Source organism: Panthera tigris, chromosome E3 (genome assembly GCF_018350195.1).
Source record: "Panthera tigris isolate Pti1 chromosome E3, P.tigris_Pti1_mat1.1, whole genome shotgun sequence".
NCBI lineage: Eukaryota > Metazoa > Chordata > Mammalia > Carnivora > Felidae > Panthera > Panthera tigris.
The window spans coordinates 20,893,685-20,911,645 of NC_056675.1; the positions used below are offsets into that span (position 1 = coordinate 20,893,685).

Sequence of the window (17,961 nt, forward strand, 5' to 3'; positions counted from 1 at the left end):
AACTTAAACATGTCAACGTTGCCTTTCTTTTCCAAACCATGAGCTTTCAGCCATATCGCCAGACAGACCCTTAAAATAAAAACCTTCAAGCTCTCAAGGCTTCGGCCCCTGCCCTATTCCTCCAGAGAACGTAAGCCCTGCTGCTATACGCAAGTGTCTACGTACTTTAAGCGGTGGGGGTGGGGTCCCCACTTTTATTTTCCAGCTGAGTACGGCCTATTTAAAAAAAAAATTTTTTTAACGTTTATTTATTTCTGAGACAGAGAGAGACAGAGCGTGAGTTGGAGAGGAGCAGGGAGAGAGGGGGACACAGAAACCGAAACAGGCCCCCAGCTGTCAGCGCAGAGCCCAACGCGGGGCTCGAACTCACGGACCGCGAGATCATGGCCTGAGCCGAAGTCCCAAGTCTGTGCTGACGGCTCGGAGCCCGGAACCTGCTTCAGATTCTGTCTCTCCCTCCCTCTGCCCCTCCCACTGGCGCTCTCTCTCTCTCTCTCTCTCTCAAAAATAAATAAAACATTAATTTTTTTTTAAAGAATGTTCTTGAAAGAACAGGTTCCTGAGCTCCACCCCGGAGCTCCTGGTTCTCCAAGAAGTCTGCAATGAGGCTCAGGAAGCTGTGGCCTGCAGAGACCCCACGGTTGCCCCCAGTGGGCAGCTAGACCCATTCTTTGTTCTGCTGGCACATCAAGGCCCCAACCAGCCAGCCCACAAAGCACTGTTCGGCACCAGCATGCCTTTGCTTCCTTCAAAGAGGTGGGTTTAGGGGCGCCTGGGTGGCTCAGTCGGTTAAGCGTCCAACTTCAGCTCAGGTCACGATCTCACGGTCCATGAGTTCGAGCCCGCGTTGGGCTCTGGGCTGATGGCTCAGAGCCTGGAGCCTGCTTCTGATTCTGTGTCTCCCTCTCTCTCTGCCCCTCCCCCGTTCATGCTCTGTCTCTCTCTGTCCCAAAAATAAATAAACGTTAAAAAAAAAATTAAAAAAAAAAGAGGTGGGTTTATATGCACGTGCATGTGTTTATCTGTATCTTCTTTTGCTCTGGTGGTGAAGGCACGTATACACGTTGCCTTCTGCTCGATAACCACTTCCTCATCTGGCAAAAAGTTATTTGCGAGGTTGTTTCTGAGTCTAGCCTATCGGTGCATTTCTGGCCAGGATCCGTCAAGCTAGAGAAAGCCGGGTTCCTTTCCAGAGTCCCTTCCCTTGTGCCGTTTCCAGAATTATCCAGCCCTGTAGACAGAATCCCCTGGCAGATTGTCAAATCTGGGTCTTTCCGGCCACCCCGGAGAAGGGGCCAGTCCCAGAGTGGGAGGGGCGGGGGGGCGGGGGGGGGCAGGGTTGGAGGTGACCCATACAAACACGGCAGCCGAGAGCCCATTAATCAGGTTGCATTAAGCTTTATAACAACACGGTTTTCATTTAGCGGGAGAAATGACAGTTTGATATCGGCCGAACAGACTTAGCTCCCCCCACTCATACATCTTTTTAAATTTACTAGAACAGTCCTGGTTTGGGAGATCCGTGAACAAGTACTTGACGTCAAGTGCTGCGTTTCCATCGAATCAAAGTAATGGGAAGGGACGCTTCGTTCAGCAGCCCTTGGTGGGGGGTGTCCACAGACAGCCCTCGTCCTCCCCCACGTCCACGTCCACAGACGGGATCTGACGGCCCTCCACAGAGGGAGCCCCAGCGTGTGCCATCTCTGCAGAGAGCAAATAAAGCACCAGATGACCGCGAGGCGGGACATGGTGGGGCGAACAGAAGCGTGGTGACCGGTCCCCTGTTCGTTGCGTTGCTCAGGATTACTCCTAACAGAAGACATGCCCACTCTCCGGTCCTCGCCCCTCTGGGGACCCTAAGGGATGGAGCCCGCTCTTAGAGCGTTTCTTAAAACCACGGTTCTACGGGTCTTCACGGATGAAGACCGCCCACCGAAAAGTCTGGCCTTCTTTTTTCACCCCCAGAACTAGCCCTTATCTGTTTCAACCCCAGGGCTCAGAACTCAATGGCAATCACGCTGCTCTGAGAACAGCCGCGGGACACTCGTGGAGAGAGAAAGACCCAGCCCTTCCTAGAGGGCCCTTGGAAAGAAGCCTTCCAAGAGCGTCAGCTTTTTTATTTTTATTTTTCTGGTGAGGAACGTGCATGCCTCCGCCTTCATAAGGTGGGGAAGGGGGAAGTCACAGGGTTGTGGGATGAGACCTCTAAGGAGAAGGTTAGAGACGCCTCAGAGAAAGGACCTGGCTCCCTGGGAGTCCTGGAGTACTCAGCCACAAGGAGCACTCTGGAGAGGTGCCAAAGCAAAGGTTTATACAGCAGAGGGCTGTGCCAGGGCTAGGACGTAGGCTTCTCAAGTGACCAAAGTAGACCTTCCTTTCTTTTCTTTAATCACTTAACCAAACGCTCCTGGCACGGTCTCTGACCTTGACAGCTATCTATCCTGTCTTCAGACTCCATTAATTAGCAGAAGACAAGAATCAGCAGTGGCTCCTGGCGGCCATCTGGTCAACCAGACGCCGCCGCCCGGGCAAACCCGGTGCCTCTGTGAGGATGCCATGGGATCCACCCCTTCGCCTAAACCTGCAGCGTTGGAAGCGATCGTGGCTGGACAAAGGAGGGGATCGACTTGGCACTCCAGCGAGGCTGAGGCCGTGGACCCCGGGGGGCGATTCAGGACTCAGGTAAGGAGCCTCCTTAGCTATTCGCTAGCCTTCCCTCCGCTTCCTTAGCCTCATTTGTCACCCTCTTCCCGTTCCCACTGGAAATCTTGGCCAGTCATTTGGTAAAACATCATGTTGAAGGGTCTGTAGAATTTCTGCAGTCTGTGGATCACATCTGGGTCGATGCGGGGATGAGTCCGACCTTTGCTCTTGCCTAAGCATCTGGGGGCACCGCTGTCTTCTGGCTTCTTGAGACAAGGGAACCCCTTGGTTTTGTTGAAATAGAAATGCTTTTCAGTCACCACACGCTTGAGGCCTAGAAAATCCTGTACTTTGGCCATTTCCCCGGCAGGGTCCACTATGAGTCGCTCACCGCTGACAAAGAGGATTTGGGAGAGGGGGAAGTATTGGAGCCAGTTTTCCAGGTGCAGAGCGTAGATCCCTATCCGAATGGCGCTCCAGGAGGCGTCGATCAGCCCTAGGGTCCGGTTTTTGAAGGCCAGTACCTCGAAGGTGGGGATCTCGGGTTTCTTGGACAGTGTCTGGGTGTAGTCGGAGATGGCCCTGGTCACGGGGTTTCTCACCACCACAATGAGCTTGATGTCCTTGGCCATGGCATGGATCCGCTTGGGAGCCTCATTCGTCACAAAGTAACTCGGCGTCTTCTCCATGGTCACCTGCCCATCCAAAGTCTTAGGCATCACATTTCTGGAAGAGGAAGGGAAAGGAAAGAGAGGGTCATTCCCACCCAGAAACACTTTAACTTTTTGCACGAAACGTGTTGCCAGCAAGAGGCCGATCGAGAACTACAAAACAAAACGCGCTGGCAAACCCTAGGAATTCTTTTCTAACTCTGTGCCCACTCTCCACTCGGATCACAGCATCACCAGAAAAGGCAGCACAAGGCTTCCGGATTCACTCTTGGGGACCTTACATACCTGGGTTTAAATCTCCTGCCCTATCTCTTACCCAGTGCTGTTCAACTGGGACACACTCTTAATTTCTCTGTGTATTCATTTTACATAATCTCTGAAATGGGAGATAATGACAGCACTTACTTCACACCGTAGTATAAGGCTTAAGGGAGATAACGCTTGTAAAGCATTTAGCACAGAATCCGGCATGTGCGAGAGCTTAAAAAGTCAAGGATTTTATTATTGTCACAGCAGCTTCTGGAAAAGGTCTGAGCGCACCAAGAACTCAAAGATGATCTAGCCCAAGGGTTGGTCAACGACCACCTGCCCCTTGTTTTTGTACGGCTCACCGCGAGGAATGGTTTTCCATCTCTCAACGGTTGGAAAACACCCAACATAGTAATAATAACATTTTGTGAGGCCTGAAAATTATATGAAATTCAAATTCCAATGCTCATAAATAAAGCTTCTCTGGAACACAGCCGCACGCACCCCCCGATGTACTGTCTGGGGCCACTTCTGTGCTACAACGGCAGAGCTGAGTACTTGCAACGGGGACTTACTGACACACAAAGCCAAGCACATTTACTGTCTGGTCCTTCGGGAAAACATTTGGCGAGAATTGACCTAGTCCAAAGGCGTCGCGGGGGAAAGGAAGAAACTGAAGCCCAGAGGCCGGGAACCGGACAGGCTTCGCGACCTTCCCAAGGTGAGTCACGTCCCTCTCTTGTCCTTCCTCTGTAAAACCCTAAAAGCTCACCTGGAGTTCGAGTTCAGAATAAAACGACACACAAATGGAGTTCTTAACTTTGCTCCCGAGGTTTGCCCAGTGAGCCAGGGGCAGGTCCCACACCACGTCTCTTGGTTTCCTTCCCAAGGTCGTGTCTCCGAACCCCACCCCTCCTTCCGTGTTCGCCTTCAGAGTGGCCCTGTCTCATGTGAGAGCTTCAAGACATCAGAGGAGTTTGATGCTCTCTGTCCCCCAATCCCAGGGTGGCGGGCCTATCAATGATAACAGAGGCTCAGGATCCTATTATACAGTCAATTTGCTATAGGCATATGTAGACCAAAGTTAATTGATGATAAACTTGTTATACCTGTTGGTACAGCAGGCCATCTGCCACAATGTGCTCCACTCCATTAAGTCTATTCACTTCTGAGCCCTGCACCAAAGAGGTACATTTAGGATTACACAAGACCTCTTTGTTGTGAGGACATGCTTTTAAATGTCTCAGCTAATAAAACTTAATACCGACCACGATCCCTTAGCTTCCCCTACCATAATTAAATGTATTTACTATCGCGCGTGTAGAGAAAGAACGACTTTTCTTTTATCTCTAATTCACATGCTCCGTCAATAATTAATTGCTACTGGGTTTTGAGCTTTCTTGGCAAGCACCTTGAGGAGGCAAGAGGAACTTGCCTGGTAGAGAAAATTCACGTAGAGTCAGATGTTGTTAGCGCTCAAGGGTTGGACGGCCAGCAGTTTCCGGATCAAAGCCAACAGCCCTGGCCATAGTCATGCTCGTCCCGGACTAACATATTGTCCAAGGTATTCTGAACGTCTTCATGTGCCTGTTCGGCTCTCGTCACATTTAACTGTTTCATAAGGCCGGGGAGGGGGGTGGGGCGGGGGTCGGGGGGTGCAGGGCACGGAACACAAAACGTGTGCGACTCCAGTGTGCAGGACTGCCGAGTTTCCGACCACCCACATCACCGTGAAGTTGATAAAACTCTGAAGTTGCAAAGCCCTCCAGGAAGTGTATTTAACCCACATTGAACCCCAAATTTCTCACCTCAAAAAACAGGGCTAATTAAGAGTCCCTCCCTTCTAGGATGGTAATGAAGATCCCATGAGGTAACAAGGGTAAATCACTTCTTAGAATAGTGCCCGGTGAAGGCCACGAAGTTATAACTGACACCAGGGGTACAAGACCACTGACACGGCAATTATTAGAGAAAAACAAGGAAAGAACATTTCTATCTGACCGCATGGCAAAGCTGAACAACTGAGCTCAAGAACAGGTCTAGGGAAAAAGGCTAGTTTGACTCAAGCCAGTTATCATCAACCACACATCCCTGACCCGGAGGCTGGTGACCCACGAGGGAGCTACAATGAGTTTGGCCTGAGTTTAAGGAACGTGTTGATGTCCTACTTTTATTTCAACTGGAGAGAGATATTCTCTCTCATTTTAACTTATTTATTTATTTATGAGAGAGAGAGAGAGAGAGAGAGAGGGAAGCAGAGAGAGAGGGAGAAAGAGAACCCCAAGCAGACTCTGTGCTGTTAGGACAGAGTGCGATGTGAGGCTCCAACCCACAAACCGTGAGATCATGACCTGAGCCGAGATCAAGGGTTGGACACTCAACCAACTGAGCCAGCCAGGTGCCCCCAGAGGGACATTGTCTTAGTATGAAACTCATGTCATACTATGAAAATATTAAATCATTATTAATGCAAAAAAATACTTGAAGATAGGTATTTTCAACATGGCCCCATCCAGATGTTTAATCCCTCCATGATTTGTTGCCTATGGATTTTGTGGCCTTTTCTGTGAGCTCAGGAGCAGTTGCCAAGGTTTTCCTTCTCATTCGCCCTCTGCCATTCACTTCTTAGACCCCAGCGTTTGTCCTTTAATGGGGCCCCTTTCAAATTTATCTACTGCACTTCAGCTAATTGCTACAGTCTGTCAAGACGTGTGTGGATCTCGTGTCCTCATCTGAAGCATCTGGAATGAAATGGCACCCCTCTTCCAAGCCAGTGTGTGTAGGGGAGTAAGTGTGTGCTCGGCTCAGTGCTCAGTGCAAAGGGGAATGAGAGAAGGGGTGCTGGAGAAGGCAGAGGAGCCTAAATGGCTTTGATCATGTGACAAAGGAAGTAAAACATGTGGTTTGGGGAGACGCCTGGCATTTGGGCACCCAATGGTAAGACCATCTCATGAAGCCATGATACAGCTGTGTGGTATGAGCTACCCAGGATTTTTTGCCAGTAAGACGATACACAGCAGCTGTTTCCCATCCGGGAAGTAGTCATCTCCCCTTTTCAGAACTGATGCTGAATCAGTTATGTTCATTCATTCATTCCTTCATTCATGAAACCCCTTTCATTCCTAGAGTCCTTGATAGCTGCCTGCATCGTAGAGCTTAGAATATTGTCATAATAGGGTCTGTTCCCAGGCCCTTCCTGGCTAGTCACAGTTCCTGAAAGCTGCGGGCGATGTTTTTTTCCCCTTCTTGTCCCTCGCATCTAACACAGTTCCCGCCACATATGGTAGCCGCCCCCCTAGCTCTCTGTGGTTGCCGGACGGACACACGAAGGACGTCCGGATGAAAGCGTGATCCTTGGGGGTGAGGGGAATTGACGCCGTTTGGGGGGCCTGACCCCCCTGAGTAGGTTTTCCACGCGTGGCGGTTCGGCGTCTGTGAGACCCGTGTCATCCCTGTCTGAAAGACCATGCACTTCGGCGTGGACCATCTGGTAAGAAAACACCGCAGCTGGGCTTGGAACAGCTCGTTAACAGTATCCGGGGTGCTTAGAGCAGCCGCGACATCAACATCAACACACAGTCCTGAAGCGAGAATCGTTCTGCAAGATCACACATCTGCTCTCACAGCCCCAAATGTTGATGAGCCACCACCCAGCGCGCTCACCCTCCCCGCCTCCCACGCCGGGGTGGTGGCGCTTTGCTACAGGATACGCGCCCGGGGGCCTCGCGGGAGACGATGCTAACAAGAATTACCACGCACCATTCACGGAGTGCCCACCCTGTGCTGTGCTTTCTGCTCCAAATTCAACGTCGGATGCCGGACCCACTCCTCGAAACGCCTCCAGGCATTGGCCGCTCCAGCCTAGTTGGTTAAGACCATAGACTCCGGACTTTCTGAGTTTGGATCCACTTATTAGCTGCGTGACCCCGGGCCAGTTACTTAACCCAAATAGCTGTGTCTCCGATCCACTCTCTGGGAAACAGACATCGTACTATTCAGATCCATCTCCGAGGGATTTTATGAGGATTTAATAAGTCAATATCTAAAAGGGTCCCTTACACATTGAAGGCCCTGAATACATTAGCTGTTAATGTTTAAACACCTCTCTTAAGAAGATACTACCCTTAGGGCAGGAAACTGAGGCCCAATGAAATTGATTAGCTCTCCCGAAGTCACAAGAAGTGGCCTTGGAAGTCAACCCCAGCTCTGTCTCGCACCACAGCCCAAGCTCTTTGTTGCTGCCCGACAATGCTTAACGGAACTTCAGAGGCTCAGCAAGGTTGCGGGACTGGCCCAAGGTCACTCCGCCAGGGGGTGGCCGAGCTGAATGTAAAAATGACACTCATTACACATGTTGTAAAGGTGGACTGTCACTGACTTACCACTGGGAGTTGTGGCAAACCCAGGCCAGAATCCCCAGAAATTCTTGCCAGATCAAGCTACATCGTTCAATTTGTGATATCTCTCTCCGGGGCCTCCTCAATTGAAGCAAATGGATACCATCATGAACGCCGAGGGAGAAAGCAATCACCCGTGTTAGATATAAAGTGCCCATTCTCTCTGGAAGGGTCAGTGGCACAGCTTGCCTTTGGCTTGCCTGATTTGGAGGTACGTGGGCAGCTCACATTTCCCCAAATGCATTTTCCGGTGGAACAAATGGTGCATAAATTAGCAATATTTTCTGAGCCCTCCTGATGAACTGTAACCCAAGAGAACGGTGGTGAGAGCAAGGGCATGAGGTAGGGCCATTTCCCCCGTGTCGAGGAAAAGAATTCACTTAGAAAGTCAGTCGAGCACCTGCTGCTTGCCAAGCCCCGCACAAGGCAATTGCACACGTTCTCCTGGCCACGGCTCACAGATACCATGGGCTTCACGGAGCCCGTTTATACAGATGTGGCAGTTGAGAGCCAGGGTGACAATGAACCCTGTCCAAGGACATACAGGCAGGACCTGCCTTGCCCAGTTCTGTTGGAAAGTTCGTTGTGCTTTTCAAAAATGTTCCACTTACTTATTTGGAGAGACAGAGAGAGAGAGAGAGAGAGAGAGAGACAGAGACAGAGACAGAGAGAGACAGAGAGAGAATCCCAAGCAGGCTCTGGCTTTCAGCACGGAGTTTGACGTGGGGTTCGATCCCATGACCATGAGATCGTGACCTGAGCCGAAATCAGGAGTCAGATGTTTTACCGACTGAGCCACCCAGGCACCCCTACTGGGCTTTTTAAACCCAAAATTCAAGAGGCACCTAGGTGGCTCAGTCGGCCGGGCGTCCGACTTCGGCTCAGGTCACGATCTCATGGCTTGTGAGGTTCGAGCCTTCGGTCGGGCTCTGGGCTGACAGCTCAGAGCCTGGAGCCTGCTTCGAATTCTGTGTCTCTCTCTCTCTCTCTGCTCCTCCCCGACTCCAGCTCTGTCTCTCTCAAAAATAAAAATAAAACGTTAAAAAAATATTAAAAAAATTTTCAGGAATCTTGGAATCTCTGAAGGCGGAAATTCAAAGCATTTGAAAAGGACATTTCTTATATAGAGCCCTAAGAAAAGCAGCATACCCTGGGGCCATACGACCATCAGCCAAATGGAAGCCGAGAAAGCAGGGATCTTGAGTTACAGCTGAGATTTAACAACTAACTTGCTGAATAAATTTAGGAAGGGGTTTTTCGCTTTGGACCAGCACGATGAAAGGGCTATGTGCAGACGAATCCTCTCATTAACCCCATCAAGTATTAATTGGTGCTTGTCGCGTACCAGGTGTTGAGCATAAACTGATGCTCAAGCATGCGTGGTACCTGCCTTCAAAGGACTGTAAGTTCTTTGAGGAAAAGGTCTGACTATCCCATTTTTGGTCGGTGGTTCAGATGGACATCTCCGCGGTGGACAGACAGACGTCTCCTTTGCTGTCGAGTCTGGCTTGCATTCCCACATGCCCTTGCGGGAAGGTGTGGGTAGAAGGGGGGAGGGGATGGAAGCAGAAGAGAAGCCGCAGAAGAGGATGGAGCTTAGAAGGGAGAGGAGAAATAAAGATAAGAAGAAAGGAAGGAGGAGGAGGTGAAAGGCAAGAAGGAACCGGGCTTTGAAGAGGCACAAGGAATTTAAGTGACCAGGGGGAGCGGGGAAATGAGGAAAGCATTGCAGTTTTATTTATTTGTTAATTTTTTATGTTTTAGTTATTTTTGAGAGAGAAGAAGAGACAGAGAGAGAGAGAGAGAGAGAGAGGGAGAGAAGGAGTGGGGGAGGGGCAGAGAGAGAGGGAGACACAGAATCTGAAGTGGGCTCCAGGCTCCGAGCTGCCAGCACAGAGCCCGACGCGGGGCTCGAACTCATGAACCGCGAGATCATGACGTGAACCGAAGTCGGATGCTTAACCGACTGAGCCACCCAAGTGCCCCAAGCATTGCAGTTTTAAATGGCACATGGCTGGGGTGCCTGGGTGGCTCAGTCGGTTGAGTGTCTGACTCTGGGTTTCAGCTCAGGTCATGATCTCACCGTTCGGGAGTTCGAGCCCTGTGTCGGGCTCTGTGGTGTGGAGCCTGCTTGGGATTCTCTCTCTCTCTCTCTCTCTCTCTCTCTCTCTCTCAAAATAAATAAATACACATTAAAAAAGTAAATGACACATGGTGGGAGAAAATAGCAAACCCAGGTCTCAGGCATTTTTGTTTTAAAGTTTGTGCCAGGCAGGTCTGGGAAGGTTTATAATGGTCTATGTCAGACACACGTCATGGAGGCGGGAGGAGCACGAGTCCTACCGAAGTAGGCTGAGAGGGTAGACACCCCTCATTCCCAATGGTTCTCAATGAATCAACTGGGGCTCAGAGAAGTTGCACGCCTTGACTAAGGTCACACAGCTCACCGGTGTGGCAGGGTTGGAATTCGGAACCCAGCGGAACCTGTGGTCCTCACTGCTCTTCAGTATGATAAGGAGAAGAAGGTCCAGAGTGGAGCTAGAGCCTGGGGGAGGGCACTGGATGGCAGAAATGAGGGTCCACTAGGCATCCATAGCCACAGAGAGACCCTGGCATCCACAGCTGATAGGGTCTTGAGCTTTGGTGGGACATGGGTGGGATGAGGGCAGGCAATATTTAGGAACTTCCTCCTAATCGCTTTGATGTTCCCGATGACAGGAGAGCAGGGCCATCTGCTAAGCTTGAGGGCCTTGGGAGTGGGGTTACGGGTCTCAGAACAGAGGGAGCTGGATGTATATCGATAATTTCTGGATTACGGTGACCTATGGAGAAATCACCCTGTGTTCGATTTTTGCCTTGGGAGACTCATCTGGAAGAAAAGGCGGGGAACTCATCACTACCCTCACCCTCACCCCCAACCACCGCCACCAAATATCCCTCGGCCCTTGGGTTTCAAGAAAGGTTTGTATTCTAATGCAAATGAAACGTGCCTTGAAACCCGTAAGATGAGTGTGAACAGGAGTCTTTTACTGATCGTTATACAGAGCCACCTCTGACACCCTCTGCGGAGCAGCCCAGGGTCCCAGGGGACACGTTTCTGAAGATATCGTCACAAACGAACAAGGTGAACGCCTAGGTTATCAGTGGATGCCGGCAACCAGAGAATGGAAGCGAAGGAATATGAGAACACATCCCGCTCTCAGAGGAGAGTTATTTGGGAGAATCATGCCCCGTACTCTCTCCTGAGGGCCGCCAAAGTGTCATGAAACGCGTGGGGGTGGAACTTATCCCAAACGATCAGAAGTTGACCCTGGGTAGACTAAGTCGTTCTGTGGCCAGGGACACTCTACAAGACAAAGACAGATGGAAAAATGGAAGACCGCTTTCAGGCCATTTCTAGTTCTACAGCAGAATGATGCACAGCTTTTCAGAGGCAGCTGTTGCTTTTCCAAATGAGTACAATGAGGGCTCCACAATTGTTAGCCACAATTTTTAGGAATCCGAGGGTGTCATCACTCCCTAAGTAGTGAGGAGCTGGTCGTGAGGAATATTAAGGTCCTCACGTCCATGTTCTCGGATCTGGACTCGAACAGAAACTGGCGGGGCAGATTCAGGGCTCACATCATCTTCTCTGGAGCCCAGAGGAAGATTTACGTGTCTAGGTGTCCCAACTGCCCCCTGCAGGGTGAAGAAATGCGAGCCTATGACAGCGGGTTCCGTGCCCTCACTCACACGCCCTTAACGGATTTCCAAATTCTTATCCTATGTATGTTTCCCTTCACTAGCTCTAAGTTTTAGAACCGACTTATCCAGGTAATTATAAATTTATTATTCTATAGTTTATGTATTGGAAGTACATACAATTCCTTACTCAGCGTTTCCTCACAGGAGACGGCCGAGATCACAAACTATGCTGAAACAAATCTTAGCCAAAAAGAAAAAGAGAGAAAACTGTTCAGGCGTGTGTTCATTCATTCGTCAACTACCGTGTGCCTGGCACTGTGTTAGACTGGGGGGGGAAAAAAACCCAAGAGCAAGATCTTGCCCTGAAGAAGTTTGTATTTTTTGAAATAAAATAGTTTACAGAGGTCTGTGCTTGTCTCTGCGGATTCATAGAAGGCCGTTGAGTTTTAGGCTGGGAATCACTGGGGGAGGGTCGCGTGAATTCCAGCGTCTGCCGTCGCCTCCTTCGGAAGCTTTGCTAAATGCACGTTCCTCCTGACCAAGGTGTGCGGCCACGCGTTCAACCTCGGGGCTGTCTCTGAACGACACTTCCTTTGAGCAACTCATTTCACGTCTTTGACCCCCACTTCTGCCATGCATCGAACGGAGACAACATCTCCTGTCCGTTGACGAGCAAAGGTACCAAGCATCCTGGAACAGAGCAAGCATCCGTACGTGTCCCTTCTTGTTATTGCCGCCAATGTAATGTAGCGCATAGTAGGTGCAAACAAATCGGTTTGTCGAGCGAGTGTGGGACCAGAGCCCTGTCCAAATTCTGGATCTGTAGGACCATCGCAGGTCGTCTAATATATGCACCCCTACGTAAACACCAACGCAGAGTCACGGAAACCCACCGCTCAAACATGTGTAGATACAACGCACTCTTAGAGCACCAAACGGCTTTGGTTGGGCATATATATCCCAGTTAGTTACTAGAACCCTTCTTCTCCTTGCCACCCTGAGGTGGCCCAAGCATCTGGGATGCCTCATGGCTGGGCAGAACTTGGCCACTTTGGGGGCGGGGCCTCATTGTACGCCACTTATAGGCATTGCTTTTCTCTCTCCCTGCTGTCGCTGACGTTTCCTGTGCCACTGCCCGTCTTTAGCATCAACGGACCACCACCTTGTTCACATGGTTTGATTCAGAAAACACATATGCACAGAAAACAACTATGCTTCAACAGTCCTTTAAAGTGAGTTCGTGATGGGGGGCGCCTGGGTGGCTCAGTCGGTTAAGCGTCAGACTTTGGCTCAGGTCAGGATCTCGCGGTTCGTGAGTTCGAGCCCCAGGTCAGGCTCTGTGCTGACAGCTCAGAGCCTGGAGCCTGCTTCAGATTCTGTGTCTCTCTCTCTCTCTCTTTGCCCGTCCCCTGCTCACACTCTCTCAAAAAATACATAAATGTTAAAAAAAAATAAAAAAAAAATAAAATGAGTTCGTGAGTCAACCTGCTTTTTAGAAAGGTTGCCCCGTGTGTGTGTGTGTGTGTGTGTGTGTGTCTGAGATTTTTACTGATTTATTTTCTACACCACGTGTGGTATTACAGGGACATGGAAGTCCTTTGTAATAATTCTCAAGCCCACAGGTTGAGAAGCATGGTTCCAAAGTCTAAACCATTGCCTGCCTATAACCTCAGCGTCCACCAGCGCCCTTCGCCCACAGCCGTCCCTCCAACTCTCTCTCTCTGGTTATTGGACAGTCTCACCCCAGAGGTTCTAAGACAAGACACCCCCTTGACTCTGAATCGATGAGATTACGGAACACACTTCGCCTGCCCCCGGATCGTTCTTCTCTGATACTTTATTCAGACACATTTCAAGAGTGACCCCACCGCAGAACTTCACACCCCAACCTCGATTAGCTCTTTCATTGTATTTTCTTTCCCTGGGCCCGGCAGGGGCCACGATGAGATGATGATTACGGAGGCGTCCGTGTGTCTGCACTGGTCACGGACGGTGAAAGGAGAGGAGAGGGGAAGGCTGGGTTCCAAGTGTCTCCACCTCTCACTGTACTCCCAGCTGTGTGTCACTGCATCCCTGCCCTCGGGACGCCGCCAGCCTCCTTCCTTCTCGCCTGCATCCTGACGCTGATCCAAGCCCCGCCTGCTCCTGCCCAAGGTTTCTCTCTCACTCGTATGCATATCTAAGCCTCTTAACTGTGTGGGCCTCCGCAACCCTCAGCGTCAGAGGGACAAAGACCCTGTTCTTTGTGAAGGTGACACCCGATCTGCTGGGTTTTCATTCCAATCTCGCTTTTCGCCTCGGACCAACCCCTCCCCCCCCCTTCATTTCACCGGCTTCTCCAGACACTCACGTGACCCCTTGGTGGAGGCCCCATCATCACCCTGATTGACCGTTTGTGGCCGTGCCTCCTGAGCCTGGTGTTTCCTGCCCAGGAGGTAAGGTCCCCCAGGCTGTGGCCCCCCGGGAGCCTGGTTTACTCTACTCTACTCCACCTTGACTCTAAAGGACTTAGGAAAACCTCAGTGTGCCCCCCCACCCCAATTCATATGCGAAATCCTAACACCCAGTGTGATGGTTCTGGGGGTGTGGCCTTTGGGAGATGATTAGGAATCAAGATGAAGCTCCCCGGCCAGGATGGTGGGACCGACGGCTTCTCCTACAAAGCGCCCCGGTCAGCGCCTTCCGAGTTGCCCTTGAGAGATCTGCATCCCCAAATCAAGATCTCCAGCTTCGGTGATGTTAAGTACAATCATAAATTAATGAGTGCTTCCTACAGTGCCTGTATTTAGATCCGACTTTCACAGCTTGGGGCGCACGAAATACGAAACAGATTTTGAAACCAATCAATCTGATCATGTAGCAGATGGAGAAATGACAGATAGATGGGAAAGAAGATCGGCACACACCTAGAGAGATATACACAAACACGCACACGCTGTGCTATCAGGATGGAGGGTTCTTACGTTATCAGACGTCCACACACACCGGTCCCCTGCAGGGTGTCTTTCTGATTCTGTCACACACACACTCATACACATACATACACTCATACACATACGCACATACACTCATACACACTCACACACGTATGCACACACATACACACACACTCATACACACACTCACTCATACACATACACACACACACTCATACGCATACATACACTCATACACACTCATACACATACGCACACTCATACACACTCATACACGTATGCACACTCATACACACATATACACACTCATACGCACACTCACTCATACACACACACACACACACACACACACACACACACACTCTGCTCCTCCTAGAAGTGAGTCCTCGAGCACGATCCCCTTCCTTCCCCAGGCACCGTCTAAAACTGCTCTCCTTCACGCCAGCCTCCTCTGTCCACCTCACAGGGCTTTTTCTTATCTGAAATGATCCTGTTCATGTGTTTATTTTCCTGCGTGCAGTCTGTCCGTCCTCCAGAAGAAAGCAAGCTCCAAAGAAGAAAGGCGACCGGGCGCCTCTGTGTATGGCTGCCTCCCCTGCCTCTCACACAGTGCCTAGAATCGCAGAGATCTCAATAAGCATTTTCTGGATGATGGAAGAAAGGAGGGGAAAGAAGGCCCGCTTAATAAAATCGATGTAAACTTTGGCTATAATTATTATATTATTGTCACATTGTTCCTCTGCTGAAATACTTTCAATATATTGAAAATATATTGAAAAATATATGTATATTTTTTTTGACAAAGAGAGAGGGGCAAGACAGAGAGTGCGTGTGCATGTGAGCAGGGGAGGAGCAAAAGGAAAGAGAGAGAGAATTCCAAGTCAGTATGGAGCCTGATGTGGGGCTCGATCCCATGACCCTGGCATCACGACCTGAGCTGAAATCAAGAGGCGGATGCTCAATTGACGGAGCCCCCCAGGCACCCCTATCTCTCGTTATATTAAAAAACTCTAACCCCTTCTTTATGGTCCCTAAGGCTCTATACGAAATGTTCCTAAACTCAATCCCATTCCCCCAAGGTCCCAGCAGTGGCTGTCACCTCTCTCTGTCCCCCTAAGGACTTCAGATCTTTTCCCTTCTACATTTGCTCTGTCTTCTTCCTGCAATGCTGTTTTCCCAGATCCTTGCACAGCGGGCTTTTTCTCACCTTTCAGGTCTTATATTAAATGTCTGGCTCTGCACTGTTCAATACGGAAGCGACTAGCCACATGTGGTAGCTATTTCACTGTAAATTAATTAAAATAAAATAAAGTTAAAGGTGCACGTCCTCAGTGTTCAAGAGCTACGAATGGCCAATGGCTACTGTGTTGGAGGAACATATACAGTATATCCCACGGTCATAACGTTCTATTAGATAGTGTTGATCTGGTCCATCAGCTGTGATGTTTGTGATAATCTATACACCCCTTAAAAGTTACCTGCCAGCCAGGCTTCCCCTGATCTTTCTGCCAAAAATAATGCCCTTCCCAAGTCACTTTGTACCTCATTGTCCTGCCTTTTCTTTATTTCACTTTATGACATCTAATTTACTGATTGGTCCACATGATGGCTGACGCCTCCCCACCTGGAATTAAGCCTCATGATGGCAGAACTGTGTCTTATTCATCAAGTTTTAGATCTATCTATAATAGAGCATGGTGCATCATAGGTGCTTAATAAACAATGAATACATGAACGGCCCTCTTGGAAATGAATGCCTACATTCACATTTTCACTCACATATACGCTCATTTCATGCACCCAAAGAGGCCAGGGCAGGACAAAGGAGGGGAAAAAGGTTGAATCTGGTGCTAGGCAGGTCTCCATCTCTTGGCCACCAGCTGGTGACAAGGTAGGAAAGGCTCAGGCTGGCCCACTGATGATGCTGATGCCAACTCAGAACCAGTTAGACATGGCAAGACCTTAACCAGGAAATGCACGTGAAATATGGAGTCACCCACCTCCAGCTTCTGGAAAGGTAGACTCCTGTTTACCGGAGTTTGAACTGACAGTCAGTTCCAGAATCACGCTGCAGGTCAGGGAAAGACATAAGAATGAAGAACAGGGACTGGAATTCAGCGCGGGGCTCAGCCTGTCCCCTCCTCAAAGTCAACCACCTCCCCGGAGGCTCCATTCTCTGGAGAAGAAACAAGCTGATTGAACTCGCCGCCTGGTTTGTGGTTGTGGGGCTCGCGCACAGCATCTTCAACAATTTCTCCATCTGCGATTCCGCATCAAAGGGATCGATGCCGTGAGGTCACACACCAGTGACCTCAACTCCGGAGGCACAGAATTCCTTGGGACCCACAACTGGGGATTCTGATTCAACTGGTCTGTGATGGTGCCTGGCCATTGGTTATCTTCTAAACGCTCTCCAGGGCACTGTAATGAGTCACCAGGATTTAGAAACATATCCCTAAACCAAATTCCTTGAAAGACAGCAACCCGTCTTGTCCATCTCTGCAAACTCAGAGGACAGGGCTGGGCTGGAATTGGATTGATGTTGCCCCATGAATAAACAGATGGACAGACAGTTGGATACATGCGATGCTTGGTTAATTTTATGTATCAACTTGACTGGGCGAAGAGATGCCCAGATAGATGGTGAAACATTACTTCTGGGTGTGTCTATTTCTGGGCGAGATTAGCACTGACATTGGTAGACTGAGCAAAGATCTGCCCTCACCAATTCAGGTGAGCATCATCCAGTCTATCGAGGGTCTGAATAGAACACAAAGGCAGAGGAAGGGCAGATTTGCTCACTGTGTCTGTCTTCTGCCCTCAGACATCAACGCACCTGTTTCTGACACTTAGAATACCAGTTCCTCTGGTTCTCAGTGGTTTGGACTTGAACTGAACGACACCACTAGCTTTTCTTGTCCTTCAGTTTGTAGATCATGGGATTTTTTTTTTGGCCTTAATAATCCCATAAACCAATTCCTATAACAGCTCTCTCTCTCTCCCTCTGTCTTTATATCTATCTATCTATCTATCTATCTATTGGAGATCCCTAATACAGACAGAGAGAAGAATGAACAGATGAGCGAATGAATGAAAAATTACTGTGATTAGTACATCCTGATAACAGTGAGTGTCTCTCAGTCTCGAGACCACTCTGACACTTCTGGATATCCTCCTCCATTATGGCTATCATGGACTCAGTATTTTTCTTTAAATCAGTTTCATCCTTCTTTGATTCAATGAATCTACTGAATGCAGAAATTGTAGGTCACTACCTTGAAGGGAAAAACAATTACAACTGCTGTGGCAGACAGACTCTGAGACAACTCCCCATCAACGCCCCCCTCCCCGGTATTTATGCCTTTATATAATCTCCACACC

General features: G+C 49.6%; 1 protein-coding gene across 1 annotated transcript in view; it reads right to left on the minus strand.

Moving 5' to 3' along the window:
- Window positions 1-1,382: 1,382 nt before the first annotated feature.
- Window positions 1,383-17,961, minus strand: part of HS3ST4 (heparan sulfate-glucosamine 3-sulfotransferase 4) — a 389,739-nt gene continuing 373,160 nt past the window's right edge. Inside the window, exon 2 of the mRNA XM_042971107.1 lies at window positions 1,383-3,369. Coding sequence (XP_042827041.1) covers window positions 2,733-3,369 — 637 coding nt within the window. The 3' untranslated portion in view covers window positions 1,383-2,732. The remainder of the gene's footprint in view (window positions 3,370-17,961) is intronic.